The following is a 19,181-nucleotide window of genomic DNA, read 5'->3' as shown; positions in this document are numbered from 1 at the left end:
TGTACATACACACACCCTTTCACTCTTCGATGATGAACAGAGTTAGGAAATACATACTACCTAATTTTAATTATATATTAAATTATTCCATTTTATATTTTGTTACAGATATGTTTATTGATCAGTCAACTTCATACTGCACCGTTTAATGTTTGCGGTAGCTTTGGCTTTGTCATAAATAATGACATTATAATCAAGGTAATAAATTAATCGTTAATTACAAAATATGTAACTAATCCACCATTAAAAATATATACGAATTACAACATTTAAAATATGGCTGATTTTACCATATTATTTTTAGTGTTAATCATTTAGTTTTTTATTAAAATAAACAATGAACATGTATTGTTAAATTCATTTAACGTTAAACTTAAATATTTAGGTTCGTGGATGTACAGCGTGTGCATATGCATTAAATAAGATTTATGTATTTAATACGTTTCAAAATCAAAGGTGTAAATTGACCTTAAATATACTTTTTTTAAAAATACTGAATCGTGAGGATAAGACAACTATAAATAAATTTTCCAACATATTTAATAATTAATCGTATTCAGATATTTATTTAAAATTTAATTGTTTAAATTTTACCTTAATTTTTAACCTTTTTACTTAATAATTACTACTCATTTTTTTAACCTTAAATAAAGTTTTAACTTAACTCGAACTTTGAATTTGGGTAGAAATTTGCGGACCCGATTTAGCTTTAATTAAGCGATTAACTTATTCCTTTAATATACTAAAATAATTTAAAATTAACATCAACAATTCAATATTGGTGTTTTCCATAATAAATTTTACTCAGAGTTATGAAATATAATGTAAAATATAACTTCTCTGACTTGTATTTCTATATATAGAAAGATATTTTCTCGATATAATAATGTACTATGTGGTAACAATATTAACATAATAATAATAGCAGCCTTGTTTTATTAGTGATAAAAATCCATGAGTAATTTTTACATATTTCATATTTTATGGTTTTATATGGAAATATGCAAACTTTCATATTTCATACAAAAATCTTATTATGGAATAAACTGGAAAAAAAAATTGTTGTTGTAATGTTTTTTTTGATTTGCAGGTACTGAATGATGTTGTGAATTACACGGTAATCCTTTTGCGGTTAGATCCTGGTAATTAAGGATAATAATTATATAAAATGAAGTGTGTGGCCTCTTCTATTCAGTGAAAAAAGTTTGTTTATTAAATATAATAAAGAGATTCCATACATGAAGAGTTAAATTTCCACATCTGATATTTAATAAAAATTCAAAAGCACTTATTTTTTATTTACTTATAAATCTAGTACTTATGGGGTTTATATTAATAAATGTTATGTAAGTTAATTTAATACTTTGGTTGAAGTTGAATTAAAATAAATTATTTTCTTTTATAAAAAAAATCTCTAAATTTTGTAAAGTTTTTCCAGAACCTAAGATATGTATATAAATTAAAGTCCAATTAATGACCAATACTCTGTTAATACAGATATAAAAAAATTAATAAAACAGTTACTACAATTGAAGTTTATTTTAAAAAATTAAGAAATAAGTTGTTAATAATTAACATAAATATCAATAATTTTATTGAATTATAAAGATAAAGAGATTTTCTTAATCTGTTAAATGTTTTATATAACATTATTTTAGGTTTAGTTTAAGATATTAGGATTTCGTTGACATTTTTCAAATTAGGAATCCTGCACCCCAGAATTGTATTAACAAAGAGTTATTTAATGAAATAGAAAAGTTTTCCAAATACGTATTATGTTAATCAATCTCGATCGGAACCTAAATTAGAAAACATAAGAGAATTCGAAAATTTATTTAAAGTTTGGTATAAGATTAATTCAAAGGATATAGTATATTTGTTAATTTACCGTTGTTGAACAATTAAATAAAATTTTTTTAAAATTGATTTCTGTTCTGAAAAAAGTAGATTCAGAATGTATATACTACAAAAAAGTAAAATATTTGTGAAACAATAATTAGGAAAGAATCATAAGGATCATTAGGATAGAATCATTGTAATAAGGATAAAATCAAAACCTAAACCGACAACGATTGTTAACATCTATATGCTTACAAGCACCCATGATGATATGAGGTAGAGTGTGTATACGAAGAGATTGATGAAGCAATTAAACACGTAAAAGGAGATGAAAATTTAATAATAGTTTGAGATTGGAATGCAAGCATTGGAAAAGGCAAGGAAGGAAATATAGTGGGTGAATACGGGCTGGGCAAAAGGAATGAAAGAGGGGACGACTTATAGAGTTTTGCACGAAGTATAATTTAGTAATTGCCAACACCCAAGTTAAAAATCATAATAGAAGAATATACACTTGGAAAAAGCCAGGCGATACTGCAAGGTATCAGATAGATTATATCATGGTTAAGCAAAGATTTAGAAATCAACTTGTTGACTGCAAAACTTACCCTGGAGCAGACATTGATAGTGACCATAATTTGGTGATAATGAAATGTAGATTGGGGTTTAAAAACCTGAAGAAAAGGTGTCAGATGAATCGGTGGAATTTAGAGAAGTTTGAGGTAGAATTGAGATAAGGTAGAAAATGTAGAAGAAGAATGGGAGAATGTTAAAAAGGAAATTCTTAAATCAGCAGAAGCAAACTTAGGCGGAATAAAGAGAACTGGTAGAAAACCTTGGGTTTCAGACGATATATTGCAGCTGATGGATGAACGTAGAAAATATAAGAATGATAGTGATGAAGAAAGTAAAAGGAACTACCGGCAATTAAGAAATGCTATAAACAGGAAGTGCAAACTGGCGAAAGAAGAGTGGATTAAAGAAAAGTGTTCAGAAGTGGAAAGAGAAATGAACATTGGTAAAATAGACGGAGCATACAGGAAAGTTAAGGAAAATTTTGGGGTATATAAATTAAAATCTAATAATGTGTTAAACAAAGATGGCACATCAATATATAATACGAAAGGTAAAGTCGATAGATGGGTGGAATATATTGAAGAGTTATACGGAGGAAATGAATTAGAAAATCGTGTTATAGAGGAAGAAGAGGAAGTTGAGGAGGATGAAATGGGAAAAGCAATACTGAGATCTGAATTTAAGAGAGCATTAAAAGATTTGAATGGCAGAAAGGCTCCTGGAATAGACGGAATACCTGTAGAATTACTGCGCAGTGCAGGTGAGAAAGCGATTGACAGATTATACAACTGGTGTGTAATATTTATGAAAAAGGGGAATTTCCGTCATACTTCAAAAAAAGTGTTATAGTAATGATACCAAAGAAAGCAGGGGCAGATAAATGTGAAGAATACAGAACAATTAGTTTAACTAGTCATGCATCAAAAATCTTAACTAGAATTTTATACAGAAGAATTGAGAGGAGATTGGAAGAAGTGTTAGGAGAAGACCAATTTGGTTTCAGGAAAAGTATAGGGACAAGGGAAGCAATTTTAGGCCTCAGATTAATAGTAGAAGGAAGATTAAAGAAAAACAAATCAACATAATTGGCGTTTATATACCTAGAAAAGGCATTCAATAACGTAGACTGGAATAAAATGTTCAGCATTTAAAAAAAATTAGGGTTCAAATACAGAGATAGAAGAACAATTGCTAACATGTACAGGAACCAAACAGCAACAGTAACAATTGAAGAACATAAGAAAGAAGCTGTAATAAGAAAGGGAGTCCGACAAGGATGTTCCCTATCCCCGTTACTTTTTAATCTTTACATGGAACTAGCAGTTAATGATGTTAAAGAACAATTTAGATTTGGAGTAACAGTACAAGGTGAAAAGATAAAGATGCTACGATTTGCTGATGATATAGTAATTCTAGCCGAGAGTAAAAAGGATTTAGAAGAAACAATGAACGGCATAGATGAAGTCCCACACAAGAACTATCACATGAAAATAAACAAGAACAAAACAAAAGTAATGAAATGTAGTAGAAATAACAAAGATAGACCATTGAATGTGAAAATAGGAGGAGAAAAGATTATGGAGGTAGAAGAATTTTGTTATTTGGGAGGTAGAATTACTAGATGGACGAAGCAGGAGCTATATAAAAGGCCGAATAGCACAGGCGAAATGAGCTTTCAGTCAGAAATATAATTTGTTTACATCAAAAATTAATTTAAATGTCAGGAAAAGATTTTTGAGAGTATGTTTGGAGTGTCGCTTTATATGGAAGTGAAACTTAGACGATCAGAGTATCTGAGAAGAAAAGATTAGAAGCTTTTGAAATGTGGTGCTACAGGAGAATGTTAAAAATCAGATGGGTGGATAAAGTGACAAATGAAGAGGTGTTACGGCAAATAGATGAAGAAAGAAGCATTTGGAAAAATATAGCTAAAAGAAGAGACAGACTTATGGGCCACATACTAAGGCACCCTGGAATAGTCGCTTTAATATTGGAAGGACAGGTAGAAGGGAAAAATTGTGTAGGCAGGCCACGTTTGGAATATGTAAAACAAATTGCTAGGGATGTAGGATGTAGAGGGTATACTGAAATGAAACGACTAGCACTAGATAGGGAATCTTGGAGAGCTGCATCAAACCAGTTAAATGACTGAAGACAAAAAAAAAAAATTAGGAAAATCAAAAAGGCTTACTTTTTAAAAAAGGTTCACTTGAAATAATATCGCGGCAAGAAATAAATTGCAAAAAAGAGCCTTAGATGTTCAAATTAAAAGTTAACATTAGTGAGCTTTATGTTTTTTCTTATTTACACGTATATAAAGATTCTGATATTTCTTAGTTTATATCTTGTGAACAGTAGCAGTTAAAAAAATTTGAGTAATACGCTAGATATTTGGGTGTACGAAGAAGAGAGCTACGTACTCTCTTCTTCGAACATCACTACTAAATCTGGTCGTTCTTAGAGAAAATATTTGTTTAAATTTTTACTTTATTCTATAGATGTTTTAGCAATAAATTTTAATTTTATTATGTTAACGTAATTGTTTGTTGTAATCTAGTCAAGAATTACAGATACTGAATGATGTTGTGAATAGCATCGTAATACTTTTGCAGTTAGATGTTTGTAACTAAGGATAGCATGCAAGTAAATAAAATTAACGTAGCCAGTTCTTATGAGCTTAAATATTTTTTTGAATAATAAGTGTAGTAAATGAAAAATTGTATTTACACATCGTGAATTAATTATAGAAATATTTATGCATTCGTTTCTTTTTATTTATAAATAGATTGTAATCCTAAGGTTTAAATTCTTACAATTTGATATACATTAATTTAAGACACTATCTGAATTTTAACTTCTTTTTTTTTGTAAAAACATGAGTAGTTATAAATATTGTCAAAATTTTCATGCATTTAATGGCATATTTAAAGTAAAACAATGTCGCTTATTTAAATAAACATTTAACAGTACCTGCCACTGTCCTTCATAATTATTTGAACTAATAACTAATTTTAACGCTGGTGACTTTATCTTAGATAATATTGTCGAAAATAAGTGTCCATTTTGGATATCGTCCGGAATATTATTTACATGATATTTTCTATACCGATTTGTCAGACAGTGTAATGAATTTATTCAGTGATGTAGGATTACCTGAAAAGTCAGGGATCATGTTTTAAGTGTACTTGTTTTAATACTGGAGTTGCCATTCGACATACAAAAATAACTAAAAATTCTCTAGCAAAATTATACATAATAAAACTAACTAAATAATGAAAATTAAATCTAATGCTACTATATGTTATTTTTCTGTCCCGTCTATACCAGAAGACTTTCTCCCGTTCAAAGCCTTTAATGCTTTGTTAAATTCAGATCTCAGTGTTGTATCTCCCTTTGCATTCTCTTTGACTTCCTCTACAACACCAGTTTCTGGTGTGACATCTTTATTTAACACGACTAGATTTTAACTTACTTCCCTCAAAATTGTCCTTAACGTTCTTGTACGCTTCGTCTTACTAATGACAATTTCTCTTTCCACTTCTGAACGCTTTTCTTTAATCCACTCTTCTTTAGCTGATTTGCTCTTCTTGTTTATAGTATTTCTTAATTGTCGATAGATCCTTTTTACCTTCTTCATCGCTAGTATTTTTATACTTTTTACGCTCCTCCATCAGCTACAATATATCTTCTGATATCCAATGTTTTCTACTAGTTCTCTTTCTTCCGTCTAAGTTCGACTCTGCTGATTTAAGGATTTCCTTTTTTACATTCTCCCATTCTTCTTCTATATTTTCTACCTTATCTTTTTACTCAGAACTCTTGTGATGTCTCCCCTCAAAGATCTTCTTTACTTCTTCTTCCTCAAGCTACTCTAAATTCCACCGATTCATCTGGCACCTGTTCTTCAGGTTTTTAAACCCAATCTAGATTTCATTAGCAACAAATTATGATCGATAATAATGTCTGCTCCTGGATATACTTGGTAGTCAATGAGTTGATTTCTAAATCTTTGCTTAACCATGATATAATCAATCTGACACCTTGCAGTATTGCCTGGCTTTTTGTATGTGTATAATCTTCTATTATGATTTTTAATCTGTATTGGCAATTACTAAATTATGCTTTGTGCAAAACTCAATAAGTTGGTCCCTTCTTTCATTCCTTTTTCCCAGCCCGTATTCACCTACAGTATTTCTTTCCTTGCCTTTTTCGATGTTTGCATTCCAATCCCTAACTATTTTTAAATTTTCATTCCCTTTTATGTATTTAATTGCGTCGTCAATTTCTTCGTATGTACACTCTACCTCATCATCATCATGGGCACTTGTAGGCATGTAGACGATAACAATCGTTGACGGCTTAGGTTTTGATTTTATTCTGATTACAATGATTCTATCGCTATGCTTTTTGAAATAAAATTAAATAAAATAAATTCTTCCTTATCTTCTTGTTCGTTACGAAACTTACTCCTGACTGCTCTTTACTTGATGCTAAGTTAATTGTTCTACAATCACCTGACCAAAAGTTGTTTTCCTCAACCCACCGAACCTTGCTGATTCTTACTACATCTACATTTAACCTACCCATTTACCTCTTTAAACATACAATTTAAAGAGGAAATATTTTACCAAGGAAGGTGGCCTCCATCTTTGTTACATTAAAGTGAAGAGAGCTACATTTTCTTGGAAAAGAAAAACAGCTGTAGTTTTCCATCGCTTTCAGCTGTGCTGCACTCAGAAGATTGAGTGATGTTAATATGGGAGTTTGTCTTCTTGACTTACGCCCTTAACAGCTGCTGCCCTCTTTCAGGAAACATTCCTTAGGCTGGCTCTCAACAGATACCACTCTGATATGGTTGCACCTTTGGTCCAACTAATCTGTATTACTGAGCATGCAAGCCCTTTCACAATTGGCAAGGTCTCATGATTCATACTGTTTGTTAGTATTTTACTCTTTTTCTACCTTACTGGCAGCAAGACAAAAGATATAACCAGAAAGTGATCAGACCCCACATCAAATCCTCTATAAACTTGCACTGTCTATAAAGGTGCACTGTTCATATTTGCCAAAACATGATTGACCTAATTCCTCTGGCATTCCAAGTAGATTTATGAATGTCTTTATATTTAAAAAATGTATTCGTTATCTTTAGTTTATTGCAGCAGATAAAGTCTGTACGACATGTACAATTATTATTTAAAACTTGTTCTCCTAAACAACCAATTACATTCTATACAGGCATACTTTCCTATGCAAAATTAAGAAATCCGCCTCACTCTGTTTATCAAATATTTACTGCAAATGCTCATAAAGCAACATCGATTCCTCATCTCCCTTTTTCTAGAATATATACTCCCAATTACTGTCATGTTGAGTCTTCGAAGAGTCTTTCAGGATTTTTTCGTTTATAAATGAGTAAGACTAAATGGCAATTCACAACTTCATCCTTCCGAAGCCACACAACGCAAAACAGTTTTTCCACTCTTCAAACCGCTATATCCTTTAGATGGTCGGTTACATTTTTTAAAATGTTTTCTACAGTACCAAAATTGTGTCCATTGAGGTGTTTTTTTAAAGTCAGGAACAGGAAAAAGTTGCAGGGACTCGTCAGGGGAATAATATGGTTGAGGAACTACAGGAATGTTTATTTCTCAAAAAACTCATTAATTGAGAGTGCAATGTGCACTGTCATGCATTGCTACATGATGGAGCATCTAGTTGTCTGATAGCTGGTCTCACATGGCAACTCTTTTCTGCAGTCTTTTAAGAATTTCTCAGTAAAAATAATGATTTACAGTATCCTGTAAGAAAAAACTCCTTATGGACAATGTCATTACTATTGAAGAAACAAATTAGCATAGTTTTGATTTGCTCATTTTTGCTTTTTTGGGACGTGGTGAGTTTGAAGTGTGCCACTCCTTGCTGTGGCGTTTTGTTTTTTGGTCGTACTCAAATATCCAAGATTCATCACCAGTAATAACATTTTTTAGAAAATCATGATCAGTCTCAATTTGTGGTAAAAGATCACAGCATACTTCCACCCTGTTGTTTTTTTGTTAAAATAGTGAGGTTTTTTGGGACCAATTTTGCACAAACATTTTTCATCTCAAATTCGTTTGTCAAAATTTGATGGACTGCGGTATGGTTCAAATCTAGTTCTGCGGCAATCATTCTTACAGTTAATTGCCGGTCATACCATACCAAGTCTCAGATTCACTCAACATTGTTATCACTTTTTGACGTTAACTGTCTTCCTGAACATGGATTATCTGCAACTGATTCCCGACAATCTGAAAATGCTTTAAACCACCTAAAAACTTGGGCTCGTGAAAGAGCATCATCTGCCCTTTTCAATTTTTAAAAAGTTTCAGTAGCACTCTCAAGAGAGTTTAACACAAAACTTGATTGCACAACGTTGCTCGTAATTAGTATCACTCATTTTTATAATGCACAACAAAAACTCGTTTCATGAAAAGTCTTACATGGCAACAATAGATTAAAACCATATGTTTAATATTAAACTTTACAATGTTGCCACTTTTGCTGCCATAAAGTAACTTCATTACTTTATTCACAGACTTTGTATGCTTAATTTTTTTTGTTACTTCAGGTATTCAGATTCTCTCTTCATTAAACCCCAATTTAGAGTATTCTGCCTGCAGGATGGGCAGCGGGCAGTCAAATATTTTAAATGGTACGTATGGTTATGTGATACATTGTCATTGCAAGACAAGCAAAATGGAATAAAAAAATTATAAATTCTGACTGTTTAAACCAAAATGGTGACCACAAATGTTATTACATTAACTTAAGTTTTATTATCTCAATACGCAAAATTATTTCAACTGAAAAAATTTTGCGTACCTCATATTAAATATTCAAACTGCCCTCCATGTTGCAATACAGATGCTGCTTGAAAAGCTTCTCTCACATTGTGAAAACTTTTTGGTGAAATGTTCCTACATTCTGTCTCAATGCGTTCCCTTTTACCTTATTCTTTGGTAGAAGTTGGCTATGAGCTATAAACAGTTGATTTTAAATACCCCAAAGGAAGGGGATTCAGGTCAGGTGACCTGGTTGGCCATTCAATATTATCACAATTTGGAAACGGCTGGTTCAATGCATTTCTCATGATGCAAGTGTAGTGCAGAGGAGCACGATAAACACTCATCAATAAAAATTGTTTAGCAAATGACAAGATTGTTACCATTAATGACAAATGGTAACTTAGATGGTGATACTTTGTAGACCAAACAAACAATCTTTATTGATGAGTGTGTTTTTCTAGTTAGATTGTGCTCCTCTGCACTATACTTACTTGCATCATGAGAAAGGCACTGAACCAGCATAATGACAAATGGCTCAACAAGTAAGTCACCTATTATTCCAGCCCATATATTTATTTATTATAGTTTTAATTAAAAAACAAAACCAGGTTTCTAAGTCAGGTTAAACTTAAATCTAAAGTTTTTTTTTGAAATTTTGATTTTTTTTTACAATAAAATTTAAATCATTCTAGCTACCTGAAAGAAATACATTGTTGGCCGCCATTTTGGATTGGGTGATCAGAATTTAGTTTTATCATTTTTCTCTTCGAGTTCATTTAAGAAGCCTCTCAGTACAAGGAAGAATGCTGCAAACCGCATCCAGTTATCAACAAAGTTATTCAACAAAAATTAGAAAGATATATAAAGATCTTTTTTGTATTCTATTTGAAGAACTCTTTTTAGAGTTCTATTTATGTCATTTAGCCACTTGTAATTATTAGATACAGTAACAAACACGGTTTCTTTGAAAACGATAACTCTAACAGTAAAGAAATTATAGTTTATTTCTTTGTGTTTCTTATGCTAACACATTATCTTAGTTTAACATCAGGCTTCTCTTTAATTTTACATTTTTGTGTACATTATATATATACATATATTGTTCAAAAACCGTATTGATTTTCCTAGTCTTTCTTTCCTGAACTACTAATTTATTTTCCATTCCTGTATCTATATTTGAAAACTCTCCCTTGTTTGTTATTTACTCAGATATTTTTTTATCTCTGATTAAGTTCTCCAGCATTATTTTCTGACATAATGCTGAACTCAATTACTTATCGTCTTTCTCTCGGGCAAGACAATGTCATCAGTGAGTCTCAATGGTTTTTTATTCTCTCTTTTGGTAGTCATTCTGGTTTAAAAATTTTCAAGTTTATATACACGTTGTCTACTTTCTGAACTTTGCTCAACTTTCCTCCACAAATTGTAAAATATTGGCAACTCTCATATCAATGGCTCTAAAAACTAGTATTTATATGTATGAGATTTTATGACCAATATACCAGAGAAGGCCAACATCAACTGGTTCCAAATGTTACTATCCAACTATCAACATCATTAGTATTGACACAATATAATTTTAATTATGGATAAATAAAGAGACAGTCAATTTGTATATAAGTATAAATAATTTATTGCTACAGTATATACTAAACAATCATACTTTTTGAATATAATTAAAGTATAATCAATATATATAAATGTTTCATATATATATATATATATATATATATATATCAACACAATGAATTATACAACAATAAATAAAATTAGTAATATAATTACTTTTTTATAGATACATAAATGAAACGCATAATTGAGCAAACAAAATCTTTTCTTCATCCCACTGTAGATTGTCATGAATATCATTTAAAAAGAAATTCTTTTATTAAATTATGAAATTAACTATCTAAATTATAATTTGGAAGTGCATAATCATAATTGTATTGAAATATTTATTTAAGTTGGTACAGTACAGTTAACACTGACAATTTCTGAAGTGTTTACAGTTAGTTGAAAACAAACCCGTATTGTTGGGAGTTTTTTATAGACTACTTTGAAGTATCACTATGGATATCCTCTATAACAGTATGTGAACTAACTGTAAGTGTATAAAAAACCATAAATTAAGAATGAATCACTAATCACTATTAATCGTTAAAAATAATTTAAATAAATATTAAAGATTAAATACTTAAATAAAATAAAATTATATTTAAAATGAAATCACAATAGGTGTAAAATACATATATAAACTTAAATTAAAAAACAATCTTGCACAAAAATTTTTCTATCTTTTTACAGACATAAAATAATTAGAATCACTTTTTTCAACTGGTGTTAAAATAATTTATAAATAATTTAATGCTACCAATTAATTTATATAAATCAGTGCTAAAATTAATTTTAAGCTTCTTTCATAATTGCCTTTAATACAAAAATACATACTACCAAAAATTCTTACATTCCACTCGTTAATAATAAAAAATAAAATAAAATGTAGGAATAAATATAAGATATCATTAAGAATTATAAAAGTGGATCATTCATTGTTTTTTCATCTGATGTAATGTATAAACCTTCTTCAACATATGCACTTTCATGCTTTGCCAAAATCCGTAGCAGAGGACGTAGTTTTAGCCACCATTCATACTTTGGTATTCGCTGTCTGTAACAGAGTTTCTTTCATATATGACTTAAGAAATAATTTAGGCAATATTATTAATAAATTACAGGAACAAATAATTTTTCTAGATTTCACACTTTAAAACAGGGGCAAATATACTTAATAAATTTTTTAATTTAAAATGTTACAAATTAATGACAATCATAACATAAAAAGTGATAGAAATCCTAAGAATGAAATGATACAAAAAGGCATTAATGTAAAAATAAAAACTCTTTTACTTACAATATCTTGTAAGTATAAAATTGGTTCTGAACAATAAGAATATGTTTTTCAGTAGAGTGCTGATTAAAGAACAATAAATTTCTACCTCTAATTCTCACAGAACTAAAATGATAAATACAAAATGCACAAAAATTTTAAGAAGAAACATCTCTTAACACAAGTAAAATCTGTCACTACATATTTGTCTTTACAAAAATGCCTTTTTAGCACAGATTTACACGCCATAAAGTTATTTAAAATAAAAATTCAAATAAGCATAGAGAAATCAACAGGATGGGGAAGGCTGTACGAACGGGAAGTGAGACTAGACTATATTAAATGAATACCATTCGTTAAATATACTGATTATGAAAATCAATTAGATTATTGTGGGATAACATGTATTTTGAGTTAGCAACCTTTTTTAATATGCGTGTAATTGAAGCATGTAATTAAATAAAATTTTGATTAAATTACATAAAAAAATAACAAATCCTTTTTCTTATATCCCATTAAGCTATTTGTTTAATGTTATTAAACAAATAAAAGTAAGACAGTATAAAACAAGTAACAAAACAATAAAATGAATAACTATGATATGAATACAACAGACAAAAGTTAAGATGGATAAATTCAGTGAAGAAAAATTGCAAAAAATCTTCAACTGTTAAGCTATAGATTAGTGATTTTCAAAGTAATGGAAATAAAATAAGATGTACAGATGTTAAATTTAATGAAAAAGATTTCAATTATTTGAAAAAAAAACTGAAAAACATTACAGTGGCGTGCGTGCACGTGCGCACACACACATTCTAACATTTTTTTAACTAAAGTTAAAAAAACTCTCTTAATGCAATTGTCACTTTCTGTGAAATAATATATCAAGTAAGGACACATCAACTTCTCCTTAAGCATTCATTTATTACAATTTCTTTTTAATTGGATTTTGAATTTGGCTTTTATCTGCTTAGATAAACTAAATACTTTTCTCTGTTATCAATTCTCATTCGGGTATTTTTTTATTATGCAATAATTATAAACTTATAAAAGTTTTGTTGACAGTACATTAAAAAATATTAAAATTGTCACATGAGCCAATATAACTCCTGCAGAGGATTGTGCATTTGTACAATACAATAAAATATAGTCCATTCTGTTTAACACTTTCCTATCATTCAATCAAACATGTTTTATGTTATTCCACTAGGTAATACCAAATGGATATTCCCCACTAGGATAATCTAGTAAAACCATAAAAAATAAGCGGAGTGTGGTGAATTTAAATAAAAATTGATAGCAAATAACTAATCAAAAATAATTTGAAATATAAAATAATAAAAAATAATCCAGAAATAGAAATAATTTGTTAAAAACTATATTTAATCTCATTGATCTATCTAAAGGGCCAACAAGAGTAGAAAAATAGTTTTTAAACAACAAATTGAGATTTGTTTTAGAAAGAGACATACATTGGTAATTGTGATAAAAGATGACAAATTACTTTAATTTAAGACTTTTTTGATGGTAAGAAAAATTAAAATATTAATTTGTAATAATACCACCTTTTTCTTGTTTCAAATATAGTTATTTACAATCAGCTTAAAAATAACTCAAATTTTCTATAAAAATATGGAATAACTGAAAACTTAACTTGCTTTTCTCTAAATTTGAAGAAGAATCAAATATAGATTACTTGAGATAATCTATAAACAAACATCTTAGTCTTACTAACAGTCATCTTACATGTCATAATGAGCTTCTGGCAACTGCTCCAAAAACATAATAGGTCTAATAGGTGAGGAAATAGAAACACACATACTTTCTGTAACTAATTTTCATGCAGAATAAATATAATTATTTTAAAACATGCTTATTCTATAAATTACTAAAAATAAAATGATTTTTAAGAGAATAAATATTTCTCCCATATGTAAAATCAAATATTCTATACTACATATATAGAAAAGATTGCAGCACATTTCAATACATTCTGTACTAATCTTATGAATAGCTTTTATATCATTAATTGTAGAAAAGAAATAACATAAACTTTTAAAAAGCCTGAAGTTTGAAACCAACCATTTTCTAAGCATGCAACCAATAAAATTTTATAAATGATAAAATTGATAACATGAAATAAGTAACACCAACATTCTTGAAAAACAAAAGCTAAATAATATCCTTATCTAATGTTCATACCAGTTTTGTTTCCCTGTGCATCATCACATAAGTCCAGCATGCTGTATATACCTACCTATAGTTTAATAATGCTATTAAGTAATAGAAACTAGGTACCCATTAACCTTGAATAAATTTTCATTGCAACTCTGTTCTAACACTTAGCCTATCATTCAATCTGAATATAACCCCAGCGCATGTATAAAGTTTATTCATAAGTTAATCATTAATACACAAGAAGAGTTATGGTCAGGAAAGTATTGAGCATATTCACATGGGTACTCTGCTCAATATGTCCAATACCAGCAACTTTTTCCTTGGTTTCAGGTAAGGCGCAAATAAATCTTTTTTTTAATACATACCATTAAATAATGCATTAGCAATTATTATAAGGTGTTATGGAGATAGCATAAGAATAGATTAAGTTAATAAGTTAAAAATGTATTTTAATGGACATTATTTTTGCAGAAAAACTTAAATACAATGCTAGTGGAAGGCAGGAAAAACCGCCATTCAAATTGTGCTATATAATCTCTAAGATCATAATCATAATGGATGGAATCAGAGGACCCTACAGCGAAACATCAATGAACAAACTTTTTGTTATAGATGATAATACTAATAATAAAAGATACAAAAATATATGGCTGAATATTATTTATGCTCTTTTACTCTTTTTCATAAGATGTTAATTTATAATTCATAAAGTATATTTTAATTTTAAGGCTGGCATGCAAATCAATCTGTTATTATAATTATACTCCTATAATTATTTAATTATAATCTGTATTCAAATTTCAAATTATATGTTTTATATGTATGACACATTTCATGGTATGTTATTTGATATTTCAACTAAAACATTACAATTTGAAAAAATATTTCAAAGATACACTGAATTCTTAATGAATAAAATAAAAAGTTACTTCAAATAATTAAATAAAATTTAAATTTTTAAACTGATGTGAAACTTTTAAAAGTGAAATGTGACTTTCCTCTTTCCATTATACTTATTATTTTAAATTTATATTTAAGGAAATATGAAGCAACAATATACCTAATTTCAAATTCAAATAACTACTTGTATTAATAATGTAAAAAAATTGTAACTGTTGACAAGCATGCTAAACTTTCATATTACAAGTAACCATTAATATTATTAAGATGAATATTGTATAAACATATCACAGATCTCAAAAAATTAAAGGTCAACAACTATTTATAGAAAATTTGATAATTAATGAAAAGAAACAAATATAAAAATGACCAATATTTTTGTTAGTAAAACACACCTTATAAGCTCTTGTATTATGTATAATCCCTGTTATTATAACTGAGACCTAGTACATGCCTGTAATTCTGCTAGTAAATGAAAACACCCCAGAATGAATTACAAATGAGTTTATGAATGACTATTATGATATGATATTTGCCCCTGCATAACTATTTGGTTAGAAAAGTACAACAAAATCAATCTCACAAATAACAATCCCAAGATAATAACTAAAAGACATAAACAAATGCCTTATATATAACAAAATACTATTACTGATCTTTGAAGCTACTAAACAAGAGAATCATCAGTTTCACATTTGTCAATAGTAAGATATAGGACATCTTTTTCTAATACACTGTCATGTTTTGCTAACATGCGCAGCAGTGGCCTTAATTTAAGCCACCACTGTTTTTTAGGTATCCTTTTCCTGAAACAAAAAATTTATTTACAAAAGATCGACATGCATGAAATGATCAAAAATATTTATTGCTGCTGTAAAAAGTAATTGTGAGTAATGATCATTAATTAAGTTATTTGATGTTATAAAATATAATATCTAATGTTCAGCAAGGGTTTAAACACATCTTGTAATTTATACAGTGTATGAAATCATGTCTTTCTACAAACTATTTTCTAGCCTCCACTTGGCTAGTAAAGGCATGGCATGTCTGTGTCATCTTTGGGAGTGATTGTCAAACGGTTGCCTACTACTGTTGATTATGGAGTCTACCTATCATAATTCAACCTTATTTAATTGTTAGAGATCTGTTTTCATTAATTTCTTTTAATTCAAAAACTTATTGATTTCACAGATTTGACTCAACAAATTTATATTTCAGAAAGCAAATATAACATTTAAGTCGATCCTTTTCAGAACTGAATATGAAATTATTCTTTGCGGCACATTTCAGGTCATTCTATACTATGCTAACTATATGATATGTAATCTCAAAGAATTCATAACATTTTAACTATTAATATAACTACAACGATTTCTTGTGGCAGTCCCTCACAGGCTGGTTGATCCTGCTTCAATTTCCTTTCCTAATCCTTGATTTCTATTTACCTGGATGGACTCCATGAGTCAACTCCAATATTGCAGAGGGCATTTGCTTCCTTAGTGAGAGTTGGTGAGGTAGCAATTATGCCTGTAGACTTCTCCTAGTCCTATCTAGAGGGTCAAACAAGAAAATAAACTAATTGTTGAAGGGGTTATCATGGAAAGCCAAGCAACTATTCCTTCTACAATCAGTCTACAAACAAACTTCACTGTATGATGTTAGGCAATTTAAAATTTTTTTTGCAAATAAAATAACAGTTTTGCAGATTGTTGGTTACTAATAACTTCCAGACTTATGGCTGAACTGCCTAATTAGTTTGAACGTAATGTACAATAAGCATATTTATAAAGAAATATCTATTTTACCTACAACCAATATGTTAACCAAACTATTCCATAGTCTTTCACAACTCAGGCTAATCTTATTTTGCCTGAAATATACATACAGTAAATTAAGACAAATTTAATAAATGAACGTGGAATTTTTGTTAATCTCAACAAAGGCTTCTTTACTTAAACCTTAAAATAACATGGTAAATACAATATATTGCTCCTGTTCTAGTAAAGTATGAAGTTTCCTATTGCTCCTGTTCTTCTTCTGAGTTTCCTAAATAAAAACTCAGAAGATGAATTTACATTTGTTTCAATTAAATATAGATAAAATATTTCCTTATTTAAAAAGGACAAAGTGAACCCAATATCTGAAAATGTTTACTTATGTTTACACTAAATATTCTCACCAAATATAATGTTAGTTTATAATTGATCTACTGGTGAGAATATGTGAAAAAAATAAGTAAAATAAAAGAGTGAGTACCTGTCAGTGTTTTATAATTAAAATCCTACATCAAAAGCCTACAATGCAAGTGCTTATTTCATCATTACATATATACATCACAACATTATCTATCAAAATCTGAATAATAAAAAATATACTCTCAACTGTTTACAGAGCAAAGATGTTGCTAGTATACACTTTGCTACTATATTAGTTACAACTTTCATTTAACTCCTTCATTTTTTTAACTGATCTCGTAGTAAATGATTTAATGAAATGAGATTCTATGGGATGTGATCTCTTTTATTTCATAAAAACAAGGATACTAATAGTATATATTCATACTTATTCACCTACATCTTGATTCCCCCCGAGGGGAGAAGATCCCGCCTCATAGCATGTCCGGTCGCTACACCACCCCCTACATTCCTAGCCAGTAGTGGCTTTAACGGAGGATTGGAAGACATCTTCTCGCCCTCAAACTGATCACATACCACAGCGTTCAGTTCAGGCCCTGCTGAGATGCCACCGATGCAGATGCCCCAAGGGACATCTGCATCGGTAAATTCACCCCAAGATAGTTTTAAGTTTATGCCTTCAGAAGAAGACAATGAACAACTACAGCTATCACGTCGCCCTCAGGAACTAAGCTAGAAGCCTAACCGCGGATTGAAGATCCTGCGCCTACTTCTAACAATTAATGAGCCAATTTATTGAATGTCTCGGATTCGAGGCAATAACTAAACCACTACAACAACTTTCCTACTAAAAGTGTTAAATTGCAATGAAATTTAGTTCTAGTTCGCTTAGAGAACCCTGCTAACATTAACTCATCATTAGTGCAAAGCTAACTGACTCCGTTCTGGTCTACCGGGGAGAGGAGAATTAATGCCTACTCCCACTCAGCTCCATCGCGGAGTCCCGCGTGACATTCACTTTCTTCCATGACCGCCGTCGAAACGCCACTACATGCCACCTAAGCAGCACGCAGCCACGTCCTGCCAACAGTGTCGTTTGCTCATACAAATGCCCCCGTTGAAACATGACTACACCCCCCGGGGACAAGGAATTCCATGCTCGTTGGCAGCAGCCGCAACTCCGCCGGCAGCTTAATTCCATTATCAAATGACACCTCTTAAATCTAACTGAGGCACGCTGCCAGAGCGCTACCCTCGGCCAGTCAACTGCCCAGGCGGTCCCTAGCCATCCAGGTTCCTATCAGCTAGTAAATTCCTTCAGCAGTCCTCCAGTTGACTCGCAGATCCAAGGAGTTTACTCTCTTGAGTTCCCTAGTAACTCTGGTACGCTCAGCTTCGTACCTGGGACAGATGTGTAGGACATGGTCCACAGTGTCATCGAACCTACAGTCCGGACATAAGCCGGAGTCAACCAACCTAAACTTAGCCAATTTTTCCCTAAAGGTACCATGTCCAGAGAGAAACTGCATTGTGTGCAGATTGGGGGATATCCAGCTAACCGCTTGCAACTCTCTAACATTAGGAAATATACCATGCGTATAACGCCTGTAGAAGAATCGTTCCACCTTGCTTGCCAAGAGTCAAAACCTTGGTCTTCGATCTCACGCATACGCTCTGATGTAAGAAGGCCTCCCTACTTTGCAACATACCGCTGGCTACGTTTCGTAGCTGAAATATCCAGGGGTTTGATGCCTGCGATCACAGTTACTGCCTTTCGCGAGACAGTCCTGTAACCGCCGACAACCGCTAATAAAAGAAGACGCTGGGCTCATAATAGAA

General features: G+C 30.5%; 1 protein-coding gene across 3 annotated transcripts in view; it reads right to left on the bottom strand.

Annotated features, from left to right (window-relative positions):
* Positions 1-10,884: 10,884 nt before the first annotated feature.
* Pfk (ATP-dependent 6-phosphofructokinase) overlaps positions 10,885-19,181 on the bottom strand; it is a 132,819-nt gene continuing 124,522 nt past the window's right edge. Inside the window, exons 17-18 of one of the 3 annotated variants that reach the window (XM_075354517.1) lie at positions 15,860-16,013; positions 11,770-11,910 (exon numbers count right to left, since the gene is read on the bottom strand). In XM_075354517.1, the coding sequence (XP_075210632.1) occupies positions 15,875-16,013 (139 nt within the window). In that variant the 3' untranslated portion in view covers positions 11,770-11,910; positions 15,860-15,874. Of the gene's footprint in view, positions 11,911-15,859; positions 16,014-19,181 lie in introns of all 3 variants that reach the window. The other 2 variants (XM_075354510.1, XM_075354502.1) reach the window with 2 other exon arrangements.

Source organism: Lycorma delicatula, chromosome 1 (genome assembly GCF_047948215.1).
Source record: "Lycorma delicatula isolate Av1 chromosome 1, ASM4794821v1, whole genome shotgun sequence".
Classification (NCBI taxonomy): Eukaryota; Metazoa; Arthropoda; class Insecta; order Hemiptera; family Fulgoridae; genus Lycorma; species Lycorma delicatula.
The sequence above is the reverse complement of the archived record's forward strand: the minus strand, read 5'-3'. Positions and strand labels throughout refer to the sequence as shown.